At 39.4% G+C, this 18,185-nt stretch overlaps 1 protein-coding gene across 5 annotated transcripts in view; it reads right to left on the minus strand.

The window, feature by feature from the left end:
* Nucleotides 1–18,185, minus strand: part of LOC137204532 (uncharacterized) — a 285,170-nt gene that overhangs the window by 15,038 nt on the left and 251,947 nt on the right. The window contains exon 9 of one of the 5 annotated variants that reach the window (XM_067702070.1): nucleotides 1,366–1,535. The exons of 1 other annotated variant lie outside the window; for it this stretch is intronic. In XM_067702070.1, coding sequence (XP_067558171.1) covers nucleotides 1,366–1,535 — 170 coding nt within the window. Of the gene's footprint in view, nucleotides 1–1,365; nucleotides 1,536–6,698; nucleotides 6,747–8,513; nucleotides 8,563–18,185 lie in introns of those variants that run through there. 3 more of the 5 variants (XR_010933678.1, XR_010933677.1, XR_010933680.1) reach the window with 3 other exon arrangements.

An 18,185-nucleotide genomic window follows, 5' to 3' on the forward strand; every position in this document is an offset into this window, starting at 1 on the left:
ATGAGAGCTCAGTACCAGCATAGAGTTGCCTCTAATAAATGTCAGTCAAAAATCAAGAAAGAAGAGGGCTATTCCAGTCGAGGAAGAGACACTTGAGTTTGGTTGAAGAATGGCTAGGTGGACAAGGGTGACGACAGAGGAGCACGAAGTAGAAAATTACACGTGAGGGAATTGTTTGGAAAAAAGCAAAGAGCGATCGGAGTAGATCCTCCATGAGGTGAGGAGTAATAGGGTGGGAGTGAGTGAATAATACAAGTGAAAGTGAAAGTTTGGTTCATTGCCACCCCCAGTCACAATTAAGAGAGGGAAAAATATCAAATAAAAGTTATGGTCTTCATTAGGTGCCTGAGTGCCTAGCACTCTCTGGGCATAAAACAGATGTTTATATTAATTATGAATTGGCTTTATTTAAATATAGCAGCTATAAATCTCAGGCTACCACTCAGGCTACATCCCATCAGACCTATCACCAGCATTTGACATGAATGATCGTCCCTTTAGACTTTCTTCAGTTGGGTTCCAGGATACTGCACATTCTTGGTTTTCTTATTATTGCACTGTTGCCTGTGTCTGATTCTCGTTATATTCAACAAGCTAGTGACAAAGAAATACTGGCATCTCTCCCTTTGGGAAGAATCTACCATACAAATCACCATGGAATTTGGACACTTCCTCCTCTTCTCTGCAGAACCTCTCCAATGAACCACCTACACACAGGTCTCTCCTGTCCTGCTGGCTACTCTACCTGCCCTACTCCATCCCCTCGTTGACTGACTTTCTTGCCTCTTATCCCATGTACTCTGGACCATCGTGTCTCTTCTTTCTTGAAGTCTTCTGTGATACCAAAACAAGCCGTATAAGATGAGGTGTATAGACCTAGAGTCTGTCATACAGAGTGAAGTAAGTCAGAAAGAGAGAGACAAATACCGTATGCTAACACATATATATGGAATTTAAGAAAAAAAAAATGTCATGAAAAACCTAGGGGTGAAACAGGAATAAAGACACAGACTTACTAGAGAATGGACTTGAGGCTATGGGGAGGGGGAAGGGTAAACGGTGACAAAGCGATAAAGAGGCATGGACATATATACACTACCAAACATAAGGTAGATAGCTAGTGGGAAGCAGCCGCATAGCACAGGGAGATCAGCTCGGTGCTGTGTGACCGCCTGGAGGGGTGGGATAGGGAGGGTGGGAGGGAGGGAGACGCAAGCGGGAAGAGATATGGGAACATATGTATATATATAACTGATTCATTTTGTTGTGAAGCTGAAACTAACATACCATTGTAAAGCAATTATACTCCAATAAAGATGTTTAAAAAAAAAAAAAGATGTAATTTAATAAAATCAAAAGGATTACAGGATGAAGATGTCCCATGGAGTGCAGGCGCAGAATGACTTCCCGTGGTGTTGGCTTCTCATGCTCGGTCAATGTACTTGGGAAACTAGTACTTGTCCATAGCAGGGACCTAATCTCAGCAATCTGCCACAACTCCGGCTGGTCCTTCTCTCTCCTCGTGAAGTCAGTTCCTGGAATATCAGAAGATTTATAAATCTATGTTTTTTAAGTCTGTGGTATTCTGCGATAGCAGCCTGGACTTCCACCTTCCAAGGTCACTCCAAACTCTGCATCTGCCTCCCTTCTCTCTCTCTAACTTTGACCCTCTTGCTTCCTTTTATGAGTCTCATGATTACATTGGGTCCACCAGGATAATCTCCCCATCTCAAGATCTTTAACTTAGTCATACCCATGAAGTCCTTTTTTTTTTGTCATATAAAGTAACATATCCAAATTCTGGGGATTGGAACATAGACATCTTTTTTAGGGGGAGTTATTCTATCTACCACAGTGTCTTAGTGTGAGTCACTAAAGTTTAATGTTCAGTAGACCCAGATTATCTGACCCTGAAACCATGAGGAAGCTTCAGCTTTCCATAGTTAACATTTTCCTGAGCAGTAACTATGTTCCAAGCTCTACAGGATCTGTTGGGAACGTAAAACAATAGCAACAGCAAAACAGTAATAATAACAAATATCACAACTACCCATATGTGAAGTACTTTTATGTATCAAGCAGTTGAGACAAATTATCTCTAAATTTCACAAGAATTCTGAAAGATTTTATTTCCATTTTACCTACAATTGCAGAAAACAAGGCTCCAAATGAGTGAAACATCAAGAACTGGAATTTGAACATGGATTTTCTCATTACAAAATGTAAGCTTTTGAACTAAAATACATTGCCTTTCCCCCCAACTTTTTCCATCAGGATACCTTAGGGCTTTTCCTATGTCCATATCGATAAAGAACTACTTTCATTCATTCATTCATTCATCAACTCACTGTGTATGAAGAGGTGCGTTCAATAGGTCTGACCCCTGCTCTCAGGTGAGTTACAGTCTAGTCTAGCCTGAATGTGAATTTTATTACAGAAACATAATTCTCTTTTCTTTGTCCCTTTTTTAAAATTTGTTAGAAGATTAAAACATTTTTTTTTACTTTCTTGTGAGATTTGAATATTAAAATCTTTTTTCCTGAAGGAAAGAATAGGTTCTAATTGCCGATGAGTCAGTTTCTGATTATACTGTGGCATAAAATCTAGTTTTCAAATAATATTTGAGGTCAGAGGTAGTGATTTGGAAAAGAAGGAGATAAGGAGAAGTCTTCTTTTGAACTGTAAAGAGTTATACCTGGAGAGATGAGATGGGGATAGCTCAGCACGATGTGTCTGTGCAAAACAATTAGAATCTCATTACGATGGAATTTCCTCCTGACCCAGTGGGTGGGGACTTTGTAAGGGAATTAGTTTGCTCTGTAGACAATAGAGAAATAAATTATTTCTTGAGTCTAGGATTTATAACTGCTATATATATATATATATATTTTTTTTTTTTTTTTTTTTCCTTCGGTACGCGGGCCTCTCACTGTTGTGGCCTCTCCCTTTGCGGAGCACAGGCTCCGGACACGCAGGCTCAGCGGCCATGGCTCACAGGCCCAGCCGCTCCGCAGCATGTGGGATCTTCCCAGACCGGGGCATGAACCTGTGTCCTCTGCATCGGCAAGCGGACTCTCAACCACTGCCCCACCAGGGAAGCCCATAACTGCTATATTTAAAGAAAGGTAACCGCTATTTATTAAGGATCTTATATGTGCTCAGAACAGTCCTGGGCATTTTGACATAATTAAGCTCACAATTCAGTTTCTTTTACTTGACGTTTGAAATTCTAGATGGAAGTTGAGAGTGGTAATGCACCCAGCTCTGATCTCACTTCACTTGGAATTTTACTTCTTGCTTATGTTAAAAAAAAAATTGTGTCTGAATGTCTGAAATATACAATTGAGAAAAACTATTTTCCAATGAACCAAGTTCATTGGAGTGTTATTTATTTCTCATTGGCTAATGTGTGTCATTGAAAGAGATTGTACGTTCTGGGGAACAGAGCTAAATACGTTAGAAGAGGTTCGTTAAAGTTGGGGTTTGGGTATTAACAGCTGTTATGGGTTGAATCATGTCCCCCTCAAAATGAACTCTTAACCCCCAGTACCTCAGAATGTGACCCCTATTTGGAAATAGGGTCCTTTACAGAAGTATGCAAGGTCATTAGGGTGAGTCCTAATCCAATATAACTGATGTCCTTATAAGAAGAGGAAGTTTGGAGACAGACAGACAGACACACACACACGCACATGCACACACACACACACACAGAACTCCACGTGAATATCAACGCAGAGAGATTGAAGTGATGTGTTTACAAGAAAGGAATGCCAAAGATTCCTGACAAACCACCAGAAGAGGAGGGAGACAAGGAACAGATTTTTTCTTATAGCCCTCGGAAGGAACCAACCCATCTGTCACCTTGACCTTGGACTTGTAGCTCCAGAACTGTGACACACTAAAGTTCTGTTGTTCAGGGCATTCAGTCTGTGGTACTTTGTTAACAGCAACCCTCAGAGACTAATATAATAGCTGAACTTTTTAAGGAAGAAGTATTTGATTTAACAAAATCCCAGTAAATCTCCACAACCCAGCTCCAAATCATTTTATTCAGATATCTAAAAACTCTCTCCTTTTCTGTCAATTTTATTTTTTATTATTACCATCCCACTCAGTGGCAAAACTCTAGACCTTTGATTTTCTGATGTAAGTCAATGGTGGTATACAAAGCCACTGACTGTTCTCTGTGTAATACCCAAATCACTTTATGATGCTGTAATGGTTTTGGTGATATAATCCTTGGGGCTTAGGCAATCTATAGCAACTGAAAAACATTAACACATGTAAGTAGATTGTATCTTTAAAAAGGCTACTGGCAAGACAAATGGTAATTGGGCTGTTAAAATTCAGAGCAACTAAAATTTTATACTTAATTCGTAGATTAATATAATGATGCCACTATTTCCTTTACAAAGCAATTTATTGTTCCATTGAAGTAGCCAAAGCCTTATGACCTTAAGAAAGGAAATATGGATTAGAGCAATTCATTTTTTTGGTATGAGAGGATTCTGTTCATCCATGAATAAACTATTAATGGTATATAAATAAGATTTTCTAATTCTTGCTTGTAGAAACTGTTTGTGCCATTCTACTTAATTTCTGAAGATAATTTGACTTTTTGGATGGCATCCAAGATATATGGTTTGGAGGACAAAGGAGCTTCTAAAATGCAAAGGTTAAACTTAAAATAGATTTTTCATTTCTGATTTATGTAACATAATCAGACTGAAGGTAGGTGCAAGAAAAATATAAAGATGAATAAGACACTCCCTAGTTTTAGAAACTTGTGGTTTATTGGATGAGATGAACAACTGTGACCAGAATTACAACTCAGAAATCAGGGCTACAGTGGGGCTGCAAATAGATGTGTGAGGGTCTCCGAAATCATTGTTCAGCTCATGACAAACTCAGTGGTCTTTCTTTTAGGTTGGAGGATGCCCTGTGAATGATAACAGCCTGTAGACAACTGTCCGTGCCCCTAGTCCGAGGAAATTTGAGTAGGATCTACAGTTCTCATAAAGCGTGTCAAAGACTGAATTATGTGTTTCCTTCTAATTCTGCTCTTGCAATGGTTTCTCTTAGTCTCACTGATTCTTCTTACAAGGCCAGAAGGACAGGTAGGTCAAGATATCCAAGCTGGCAATTGGTTCAAACTTGGCAAAAGTTCTGAATTTCTTCCAGAAGGGACTATACTGGTTAAGGAGATTCTTTACTACGAAATCTAAACTCTGTATGAACTTAGAGGTTAACTGTTTGTCACATATGATTGTGATACTGAAGACTCTTTTGTGTCATGCTCTTTACCATTTCAGCTTTGATACATACGTGAAACCAAACTTCTCCTCCTGTTCCTACAATTTCTTCACCTGCTGTTCATGCCACAGAACCGGAAGTCATTCTAATTTCTTCTTTTTCTTGGGTGTTTCTGTTGCGAAACAGTTCTCTGCGGGTGTCTTGCATTTCTGCAAATCTTGCAAGCCAGACATTGAGTGCCCACTCTTCAAGATTGTCTTTACAAGAACGTGTGTAGAATGAAGAGTCTTGAAAGATAGAAGTAGTGTCTCTCTCTGGCACAGCATGCGGATTTGCTCATAGTCTTAGAAGATATAGATAGTATCTTCCTCTAGAGAAAAAGGCATGCATGCTTAATGCTCATGATAAAAATTTTAGGCTCTCTAAATGCAGGGTTCTTTTCCAGTAATGAAATCTGTTGTGTGTGCAAGTGACATCTGGTCCTTCTTTATGGCACCCTATGGACATGGAGGCTCAGGGTACTGGCACAAAAATGCAGATACTCTGACTACTGCTATTGCTATGAGGATTAAACTCTCCTTTGTCTCTGACACAGGAGACTGTGTCTGCTCTCAGCATCCATGAAACTATGGCAGGTTAAATTGTTAGCTTGGAAGTAGTGTAAAATGTTTGACCTTTTACAATTCTTGACATTTCCCTCACTCGGGTACCCACCCTTTCCCCAAATTGGGCACTGAACTTTATAGCATATTCCCCTTCAAGGCTGTAGAGTTATTCCTTTTATTTGAAAACCAATTTGGTAGCTACTTAATATCCTCCCTGAGTCTTCTCTTGCCCCTCTCTTCTTAATCAGTCCTCAATATTACAGCCAGAATGATATTTCTAAAATGATAACTGTAGATCATTCTTCTGATAAAACCTTGCATCGGCTTCCCAAGGAAGGTGATGATGTCAGGATACTTGCAAATCCCATAGAATGGCATCAAAGAGTTTTCATGAATCATGAAAAATGAGTACACTTTTCCACCTTAACTCTGGGTGTCCCCAAAGTAATACTAAACTCCAATCTTAGCACACTATGGGTTCTGCAGATTCCTAATACTCTTTCATATGTATGCATGCCTTTGCACATGCTAGAACAACCCACCACACTCCTTACCCCATGCTGGCCTGGGAAATCTTATCCATCAGTTAGGAGTAAACCAAAGTTTTCTTCTACAGAGAAACTTTTTCACAGACCCTACTTCCCAATACAACATAGATATATACCTCTTATTTCTGTAGCACCTTAAGCACATCTCCAAATTTATATTTATAGCATTGTATCATAATTGTTGGTTTGCTCACCTGTATTATCTACTAAGGAAGAAAGTCATATCTTGTATCCCTTGAGTGGCACACAGTTCCCAGAAAATGTAGGTGCTCGTTAATCCTTTTTAGATACACAACTGAGTATACAATTGATGGGTGAAGCAGAATATAGATTTGTTCTGGAAAGAGACACATATCCAAGTTACTAATATGAAGGTGACTGATGAATTATCTTTTGTGTATGTAGATCAACCTTCCACTACTTGTTGTTTCTGATGATACTGCACATTATCCACAGACAAGAGTTATAAATATCATCAATGAATTGGCCATTCAATAATTTCTTGGCCTCTGTTGACACAGCTGCCCTTCGTCTGTGTTATTAACTTTATGCCAGTCAGTTTGAAAACACTCAAAACAGCGATTGAAACAACTCTACATGAATGAACCCAAGTTTAATAGTAAAAACAGGATATTCCTGAGTTGCGTTGAGGGAAACCTGAGAACTGCATCTGGGAAATGTATGATAAAAACACCCTGATTCTGCTCCTGTTTACCCTCGGAAAGAAGGAACATTCTGTGGCTTCTTCCTAGTGGATTTAAATACATCTGTTTTCTTCCTTCCCAAAGTTGACCTTATGTTCCCAGTTAAGGCAAATCAAAGGAAGCAGGAGGATATCTTATTTGGGGTAGGACGGCCACGTAAAGAAAGGCGAGAACAAGAAACCAGCAGAACACCCTGTGCCCTTCCTTTACCTCTCTGTCCTGTGTATGTTTTCATAGCCTCTCAGTTTCAGTTCACTGGCAGCCCCAGGAAGGAGAGCCAAGTGGGAAGATGAGACTGGGAGAAGAACTCTGAAAAGCAAAACACCCTGGGCTCACTGTTTAACCTAGGAGGCAACTCGACTCCCAAAGGTCAGCTCGTCTCAGGTATCAGCCCACAGGCGCGGATTGGATGGTACCTTCCAAGCTTGGGCACCAGGATGAACCTGTGACGGGTCAGTGTCACCTCATCAAAGTGAGAGGAAAGGGGCTGTTAGGAGTCACTCCAAGGAGAGAGAACCAACCAAGATTCCTACCTGAAAGTAAAACCCTATTCTCTGGAGCAGGGGTGGACATGGGGACAGACACTTTCTCTGTAAGACAGCTTTGAAGTCATCCCTTAGTAAACATTCCTCCTCTCCAAGCTTTGCACACACACTGGGCTACCACCCACAATTCTACCTCTACCACCCAGAAGAAACCCCAAGGGGGAATGGCTTTCCCTCACACTGGGGATGAAGAGGAGGACAGTGGGGATGCCCATGACCTTCTGGTGTTGGTTTCCCACTGCCACAGAGCACTGGTGTTGGAAGGGTCTGCACTGAGTTTGAGCTGGCATATTTCTAAAGCCTTTTTTTTTTTAAATGAAATATTTATGACAGGAAATCAGGTTAGACATTCCTGAAGCTAGCAAGAGCTTATGAACATACTGTCCTATCCTACCTGAGACAAGTAAATGCAGTTAATTTTCTGAAGGAAGACCCAAATACCTCATTCCTTTACATTTAACCTGAGCCATTGGAGGAATGCAAACACTGATTCGGAGCCAGGCCCCCGGTAAAGGATTACCAGATGCGGGCTACACAAGGAAATTCCTCCCGGCCGCCAGAATTTATACTGCAGAGTGAGCTATGAAAAGAAAGTTTGTGCCCGGTTATGAATATGGATAAAATACATCACTCATGGTCATGGAATGGCAGGCAAAATTGAAAACACATAGTTTGGATCACAGCATATTTTCAAAAATATATTTAAAAGAAAATAAACACAGATTGTGTGTGTTCATTTATGGCTTGAAGTACCTTTGGGGAGAAGAGACATCAACAACTTTTCTTTCCAAACCATGTGCTTTTCCTTGTGCTTTTTAGCACAGAGCTGGACCCTCTGGAAAGGAATAGGGGTCTCGCAGAGTGCATGGTAAGTAGTTTTACTGGCGGGCATTCTATGCCTTTCCTGTAGAAGACAAGGAGCTGAGTCTTTGAGTGTGTCCAGAAAGGACTATGTGGCTTGGGGAGATGTGTTCAGCTCATTCCTATTAGTATTAGCTTACTTCCCCCTCAGTCTCGGAAGGATTTTGATGGCTTCTGCATTTTATACTTTCATCTTTGTTAGATTATTCATGACCATCAACAGTGTATCTATGTTGTTAAGAATCCAGATGAAAGCTGAAAATTTGCCACTCATGTCACACAGAGAGGTCTGGCCTCTAGCAAAACAAAGAAAGAGGAAGAGCTGCTTTTCTACCCACCCCACTTTGACAGCTACTCTCCCTCTCTCCCTGTGGGGGACCCAGTCTGCTAATGGTATCTGTATGTGCCCAGAGAATCACTCATTTACATACCACCCAAAGACGACCTCTCTGGATTGGAAAGCTTCCTTAATTTTCCCCTTCTCTCTTTTATTCTCCTTCCCTCCAGCTAAATTTACCTGCTCTCTTTCCCATCACCTTGAGACCCTGAGATCCACTGTGGGATAGCTAATTTACCTGCTAATACAATGAGTTATTCTGTGGTTGATTCCAGGTAACATATTTCCATTTAATATGAACACTAACATTTTCATTTCCTCTCCTGCTCACTACTTCATCCCGAGGAACTCCGACTCAGAGCATTTAGCTGCAGCCTTATGAACTACAGGACACACCGCTGTCCTTGATTGTATCACGCACTGACCTGGTACCTAAGAAACGGTAATCCATTATTTGACCAGCACCACCCTATGACATCACCTGATACAAGACTCTGCCCAATTAGAGATGTATTGTGCCCATTTTATTATTGCTCAGCAATTTAAAATAAGAAGTCCACAAATTGTTATCACCTGAATTTGCAAAGTCATAATGTGGAACATGGTTAATGGCTCAGGTAGGAAGATCCAGGATGCAAGTTCAGTTCGAACGAGATCAGCTACACTTTGTTTTCTGGTTTTCATTTTCCTGATACCCTGTCCCCATACTGGAGTTTTCTTTGCAAGCAAGACAGAATTGATGAGAACAATAAACATGTCCTGCGTTGGGCCTTCATCCCAGGAAGGAGTCTTCTTGTTCATGCCAACCTTTGGTTCCGCTGCCACAGAAAGTGTCAAAAGATTATGTAAGAGTTCTTCGAATAATTGAGTCAGGGGAAAATATTGTGGCAACTCACTGAGTTAAATGAAAGTCTGTTCCTTTGTTGGTGAAAATTTTGAAGAGGTCAGTTTCTGACCCATGGAACAAGATAGGCAACCTCCATATCACTTCTGTGTTTGTACATTCTATAATATCTCACATTCCATAGGACCCATCGTTGATTGCAAATTAACTGTGTAACTTTTGCACAACTTTGATGTTCTTCTGTTGACTTGTGGCAATTTCTTCTGTAACAAATGCCTCCAGGGTACAGAGCTAGCATCTTTAACTTGTTTTGGGTAGTATTTGACCTAGTGGCTCTTTATACGAGTGTTGAATAAAAGTCATTTTAAGGTAGTGACGCTATGCTTACGTGTGTGATAATGATGTTAATAAACTCAAACCTTAAGATGTGTCACTGGCGATGTTAGCATATCACTAACTGATACTCTATGATGTTGATTTTTCTCTCTCCTCTGCTAGAAAGTAAGATCCAGGAAGGTTTGTTACGGCTATGCCCAAATGCCCAGAACAGTGTCTTTTTTCTTTTGTAAAATTTTAAACAGATTTATTGAGCTATAATTGATATACAAAGAACTGCACATTTTAATGTGTATAACTGGATGAGTTTGGACATAGGCAAACCATGATACCATCACCACAATCAAGACATAACCAAGTCCTCCCAAAGTTTCCTTGTGTCTTTTTATTTTTTATTTATTTATTTTGTGGTGAGAACACTTAACATGAGATCTGCCTCCTTAACAAACTTTGAAGAGCACAATATCGTATCGTTAAGGCACTGTGCTGTACAGCAGGTCTCTAGAACTTATTCATCTAACATAACTGAAACGTTATATCCTTTGAACAACAATTCCCCAATTGCCCCAACTCCCAGGACTGGTGTCTTTAACGTAGTAGACATTTAATAAATATTTGTCAGGTGAATGAATGCTTAAAGATAAACAAACAAACAAACAAAAAAAAAAACGTTGACGAGGGAGCAATTTCCTCTTCTATATCCAAATTTTAGTATTCAGTCTACTGCAGACAAAGTACTTTTCTCTACCTTGTGCTAGCCCTACTTTCTCTTGACATGAGTCTGTGACTGCTCTCACCCCAGACTTTAATGAATGGTTGACCTACTTGGTGCAATATTTTTTTTTTTTGATAAGGTGGTATTTTTGGAAGGTACATAACTGATAATATTTCTTATCCCTGACACTGATGTGGTAACTACAAAATATGCCCCAAATATATGCTGTTGTTGCTAAGTAATTTACCAATGTTTGAATAGGCAGCAAAAGAGGATGTTTTGATAGTATTTAGGAGCACAGACATCAAAATAAACTGTCCATTTTTCTCTCTCAGATCTGCCTTGTTCTTTTATAAATAAATACTTCATATATATACATATATATACACACACATACACATACAGTGTATATAACAGATAATTAGAAAAAACTGTGGTATGTTTCTTAATCTAAGAAAGTTAACATTTCCACAAAACTCTTAGGAAAATTAATTAAGATAGAAACGCCTTCCAAATTGCCTCAAAGTTACTTGGAAAGTTTATCTCTATATGAAAAATGGCTTAAATACTGAATTCAGGTCAGTTTTCTATGAGTTTTGTTTTTACAGGAGAGAAAAACCAGTCAGGTAGTGATTTATAAGAAGATTTCTAGGCTCTTTTACTGTTGTTTTTACCTGAGGGACTATTTCTTGAGAACCACTTAAATTTCCAAAACTTAATAGAAGACATTTATTTCGCAGCAATTCCAAAAAAGAAATAAAGAGTGGATGTATTTAGGATTGATACAACAATTCAGTTTTATCAAATACTATTTTTTCCCTCCATGGTTTGGACGAAGAGTTGGAATTAAGAGAAGCAGTGTTGTTTGTGGCTGAGAAAAGAAGATTGATGTGTAAGTAAAATTCATTTAAAACTATTTTACTGGTTTATACAACTGATGCACAGAAGTTATTTATCTCCTATAAACATAAAAATGTTGCAGAATGGATTTTATCATCTTTGCAGCTTTGAGTATCTACAGCCATCTTAGAACCAGGTCACTGGTGCCTTTTGGCATCAAAAGGCATCAGTACTCTATCAACTGTGACAAACTCTTATTAAATGTTATGTTTACTCTATGTTGGTAAGAAACAAGATGTTCTCAAACATACAGGAAGCCAAAACATCCAGTTTGAAGTGTACTTTATACAAGAAACATGAGGTCTAGGACGCTGCCATTGGACCTTTTTCATTTCATGAACCACAGTTTTTTAGCACGAGGAACAAAAGGCTGGCTAACAGATTACCCATAATCACTTAGACCTATTTAGTAATAAGTTCCTAGTGTTACTTTTTTCATGTGATTTTTCTTTTCTTTTCTGTCCTTTCTTTTCAGTTGAAGTCTGTCCTATATTTGTAAATGGATCAGATAGTCAAACCCTCATAAAGCGTAAGTAGAAAGTTGTAAAGGAATTCATCCTTTTTATAAATTTTCAAGACAATCATAAAATAATCTTGTTTTCGGTTTAAATATAACAAAACCAAGGCTTTCTGTATAATTACAAGTCTATAACTTCATAGTGGCAGAAATAACGGAAATCTTGTTCACCACAAAATACCAAGGACCTAGCACAGTGCCTGGCACGCAAGAGTTGCTAAACAAAGACTTGTTGACAGGTTGGAACATAAGAAATATGTTCTGACCAAAAAGTCAGTACAGGGTTGTACCTTTAGCCAAAAGGAACACCGAGCACAAGCCGTGCTCACTAGAAGTGCCCTTCAAGGAAACGACCAAAAACACATACAAAATTCAGAGAAGTAAACACCTTCAAACATTTTAGTACAGCTTTCTATGCCCAACACCATGTGAAGAATTTTACAAATTAGACATCGGTGGTTTGAATAAATCCAGAGCCTTAATAGCTATTTCCAACTTTTCAAATGTGTAAAACACATTTTTCCTCTCTAGCTTCCAGGAAAGACCTGAAGAATCGTCATCATCTCAGGGATTGTATTCATGGCTTTACTCTCAAGGAACAGACAAAGGAGTGCTGAGAAGCACAACGATTACAACAACAACAAAAAGCCAAATACACAAATAGAGGGTTCAGATACAAAAGACCAAGGTTTAATGTAAACCAGTCCAAAATGGAATAGTTTTGAGCCACCAACCTCTAATCTTAGTCTGTTTGGGCCTTTTATTTTGAATAAAAAGTTGACATGTAGGGCTTCCCTGGTGGCGCAGTGGTTGAGAGTCCGCCTGCCGATGCAGGGGACACGGGTTTGTGCCCCGGTCCGGGAAGATCCCACATGCCGCGGAGCGGCTGGGCCGGTGAGCCATGGCCGCTGAGCCTGCGCGTCCAGAGCCTGTGCTCCGCAACGGGAGAGGCCACAGCAGTGAGAGGCCCGCGTACCGCAAAAAAAAAAAAAAAAAAAAAAGTTTACACGTAATAAAAATCAGGTGTAGGATAGAAGGTGAAAGATAAGACTGGTGAGGTAGGCAGGGGCTGGAGGAGACATAGGCTGTTGTGACAAACTAAGAAGGTTAAACTGTAATTTTAGAAAAATGGTGATCCCTTAGGATGAATATGTTCAGGTGTGTTTTGAGAGTTTTGAGAAGAGATGCAGCGAGAACACTCACACAATCTTTCTCTCCCGGTTCAAAAGTAGAACATTACCCATTTCCTCAGAAGACCTGCGAGAGCCATTCCGGAGAACTAGCTCACCTTTCCTCCCAATGAGAAGTAACTACTGACCTGTATTTATGTCTGCTGTTACTTGAATCTGGGCAGGGGCTTGTGAAAGCTCCAATCAATGTAGTATGTAAAAACGATGCTACGTGACTACTGAGGCTAGGTCATGAAAAGGATGAGGTTTCTAGCTGGCTTTTTCTCTCAGGATGCTTGCCTGGGAGCCTAGTCTTCATACGAGAGAGGCCATATGTAGATGTTCTGGTTGAAGCTTCGGCTAAGCTACTGGCAGACGCCAGCAGCAAGCCTTAAGTGTCAGCAAAAGAAGCTTCAAATAATTCCACTTCCAGACTTCAGTCTTCCAGCTGAGGCCCCCAGCGTCATGGAATGGAGACAAGCTGTCCCTACTTTCCCTTTGCAAACTCATGACCCACAGAAACTGTGAGAGATAATACGTGATTAGTTTTAAGTCATGTGTTTTGGGGTAATTTGACATGCAGAAATAGATAACTAATGCACCAGTCTATAGGTCATAGAGATTCTAATGGGTCAACATTTTTAGATCCTGTCAACTCATTTGCAAGATAAGGTACAGATTTATTCTAAACCTTGAAACCATCGTTCACTTATGAAAATATTTGCTTCAGTAGCTAATTCTACAATGAAAAGGTATTTCATGTGTTTAAGTGAATACTTACATTTCAGGAAAATGTGGGTATGTGTGCATGCTATAAATAGATTTGTATGCTACTATATATTTATATGTATGTGTGTATACTACAAATGGACACACACACATATATTTATTTATCCCAGGTTTCAGTAAAGTATATATCTTTACATTTCATAAATAGCGACGAACGCAATCTGCCTTTGGGTAACCTAATAGGATGTATCTGAAATGAGTTTGAAAATTTGCTGGGTAGAGTGGTGAACATGCTGACTTGTGCATATAATTATGCATGTGTGGCATAATTTTATAAATACTTTCATACGATGGGGTGGTCAGTGATTTCCCTTGTACACTAAGCTCAGCTGCTGAACAAACTTCAGTCGAGACCTTTCGTTCTCTGAATTTGCTGTTGTTGTTCCTGTTGCGACATTGTCATTAAGTTCAAAAACATTTATTTTTACATGTTAACTACTGATGAGCAACTTAATATGGGAAAATCTGAAAAGTACACTTAGGATGGGGGGCTAAACTGCTATGAAATACTGTAATTGAAGAAGTCATATGATTTTTGCTTCACTGTTGTGTCAGTGCTTCTAAACCTACATTTCTTTCCATCAGGTGTTGTATTTAAACTTAGAAAACAGAACTGGTAAGTGAAACAGTACGTTAGGGACCAGGAGATCCAATCAATGACTAGTGGATGTGTGGTCTGTAAAACCCACATTATTCCCTTGCTGGTTATTTCATTCAGTGAAGTGGTCAGAAGTAGCTCTTTCATAACAATTCATGCTTCAGAGACTCTCTATGCTGAGGACCATGGTAAATGGAGTAAAAACAAAAGATTTCCCTTTGTAGCTATAGTCAAACTCAAATCCCATCTCTTCCAGAAGATTTTCCCCAATTACCCTTGATCTCCATTTTCGCTCAGAGTCCTGTTGATAGGCGCTGTGCGATCTGGCTCTGTCTATCCATCATTCTCTTCTCCGATTCCTGAATGCATTGTAATACCTTCACTGCTGCCACATCTCTGTGAGCAAGAAATGCCTCTCACTTCTTTCCTGTGCTTCAAGGTACCAAGTTTAGAGCTTAGAACACATCAGCCAGCGAGAAGAATAATTGCTTTTGGCTTATTAGTTTGAAAACACGACCAAAGAAAAATGCTTTTAGAATCAGATAATTATAATAATGATACTTGCAGTGCATATATTTAATAATAGATTTTTCCTTCCCCAAATTCAAAGTATTTTCTCATTTGTCTCACAGTTTGCATGCATCAGAATTAACAGGTTACTTAGGCCCATTGCCTTTTAAAATAAATGTTTTCAAAAACTGTTGGGGAATGGTAGACAAATTTATGAAACTATTTGAGAAATTTCATACAGTAAGCATTTTCTTGAGTGATTATGAATTATTGGGCCACAAGCAAGGCATGTTTTATGTGGAAAGAGGGTTGGATTAATTAATTTCTGAGATCTTTTCCAGCCCTTAACATTCTGACACTTCTTATCGAACAGCAAGGGCAAATCTCACATCCTGCTAGTGAGTGCCTTTAGATTAAATATATCTGCTTGGATATGTAGGTCTATAAATGCCATGCTCAGCAGCAAGGTGGCATTTAAAAAGCCAGCTTTCCCGACTTTCTTGAACCTGTCCACAGCAGAGCTCTGGTATGTCTTCATTTTTCACTGATGAAGGACTGTCTGAAAGATGCTGTTTACCAAAACATTCTTTTGCTGATTGTCTGCATCCCCTGCAGGGTTCAAGTGAGGGGTCTAAGAATTTGGGAGGGTTAAGGCAGTGATGGGTGAATGAATCCTTTCTCCCCATTCTAGAGGTCATCCTCAATAAGACCATTCTTCTGTGGGAGGTAGAAAGGAATCTGATGGTGCCTGTTTGTCTTGGCAGCCTGTGCCCTGAAGATGCACACATCCAGAGAGTGGCAGAGAGCTATTTTTCCAGGCCAAGCCTAACTTGTCTTTGCCATAACACTGTGGGGAGCTGCAAAGGCAAGCCACACAGGCCTGTCCCCAACCTGTGAGAACAGCCCGCTGCTTCCAGAGATACCATCCCTAAAGCACCTTTCATCCATCAAAAATTCATTTTAAAAATTAAGGAAAGAAAATTTGAAGAGACTTAGTTTTATCCCTGTGGTCAAAGTTATCCAGGAGATAAAGACTTTCCTCATCATTATTATCAACAACATTCACAAGAGCAGAGGCAGTAAATGGCCACTGGACACCCAGAGAACTTATGTCTCTTCATTAGATTCTTTACAATCCTTAGAATATCCATTTATCACTGTCCTTGACTCTCATGAGCTTATTGTTCTGAAAGCCTAGATCCAAATGGATCTCAAAATTAGTTCTCTACCCAGAAATGAGTAGTATTATGTTGTTGACATAAATCTCATGGTTTAGAATTCTTCACAGATCACCTTTTCAAATCCCAGAGTCTCGGAATATAAGGTATCACAATAGTTTACATCCAGAAGACACATGAAGAAAAGATTTAAGGACTTCTATATTAAAGTGTATAAAAGTCTTTCATACAGAATGTACAGCTGCCTACAAACCATGAGCGCCATACCTTAAGAATAGAAAAAACTATTCTGGAATAATGTGTTAACAATCCTCTGTATCGTTTAATCCTCTTTATTTCTTTTTTCATAGCATCCTCTGATTTTTCTTTCTTTTTTAAAAACTAAATTTATTTATTTTATTTGTTTATTTTCAGCTGCGTTGGGTCTTCGTTGCCGTGCGGGCTTTCTCTAGTTGCGGTGAGCAGGGGCTACTCTTCGTTGTGGTGTGCGGGCTCCTCATTACCGTGGCTTCTCTTGTTGCGGAGCATGGGCTCTAAGTGCGTGGGCTTCAGTAGTTGTGGCACACGGGCTCAGTAGTTGTGGCTCGCAGGCTCTAGGGTGCAGGCTCAGTAGTTGTGGCACACGGGCTTAGTTACTCCAAGGCGTGTGGGATCTTCCTGGACTAGGGCTTGAACCCATGTCCCCTGCATTGGCAGGCAGCTTCTTAACCACTGCATCACCCGGGAAGCCCTGATTTTTCTTTTATGTTACTATTACTACTTGATTTTGAATGCACAATACCTATGTATTCACTGTTTAACTTAAATGGTTGATGGAAATTTCTGGCATTTTTTAAGGAGAAATCTCTTTCAAACTCTGTTCAGACTTCTGTTAGTTTCAAATTAGTAAGTGGGTGTGTGTCTTTGAGAAGAGATTTTTCCATTTACAGAGAGCTCTACTAGTCATACGGAAAAGTTTTTCTTCACAGGAGGGTATAGATGTAAAAGTCCTAATAGCTAGGCTTTCATCAGCACACTGACTATCATGCCAAGCACTATACTATTTTATGTGCATTAACTCATTTAAACTGCACTACAAACCTACAGAATAAGCACTACGAGCATCCTCACTTTAAATGAGACAAAGTTTAAGTAACTTTCCCCATCACAAAGGGAATACATTTTGGAGATGAGATATATTTATATATAAGCATAGATAAAGTAGTGAACTAACTTTACATTTTTGTGACATCATATTTAGGATTTTTATTTTTTTAAAAAACCATGAAACAAGTGTCTAGTTGTTCTTCTGCCCATGGAAGGACAGAACAATGTGGAGACCTGTTGTGAAGGCTGTAAATACTTTAGAGCTATAGAGATCCTCTCAGAACCATGTAAGGCCTCATAAATATCTTCTCTAATTTCAAGAGTCTGGGGTCAACAGAATATTTCTAGGTCTAGGACATGAGCCAAGACTCAGCCTTCTGTTTAGGTGTTAGTTTAGTGGCTAAGAACCTGGGTAGTCCTGGGTTCATATCAAAGCTCTGTCACTAACTAGCTGTGTAAATTTTGGTAAGATATTTGCCCCTCTACGCCCTTCGTCTATAAAATGTATGCTTGGGATGGAGATTTGTAGGATAATGAATAAATAAAAGAAGTGTTAAGCTCAGTTCTCAATAAGGGTTGGCTATTACTAATGGTCTTAGGTGCAATTTTATTCTGTGTCAGGCTTTCATAGATAATGTTACCTAAAGCTATGTATTTCAAATTACTGTTCATGACACATTCGTGGGT

This window comes from Pseudorca crassidens, chromosome 13, assembly GCF_039906515.1.
Source record: "Pseudorca crassidens isolate mPseCra1 chromosome 13, mPseCra1.hap1, whole genome shotgun sequence".
Taxonomy (NCBI): Eukaryota; Metazoa; Chordata; class Mammalia; order Artiodactyla; family Delphinidae; genus Pseudorca; species Pseudorca crassidens.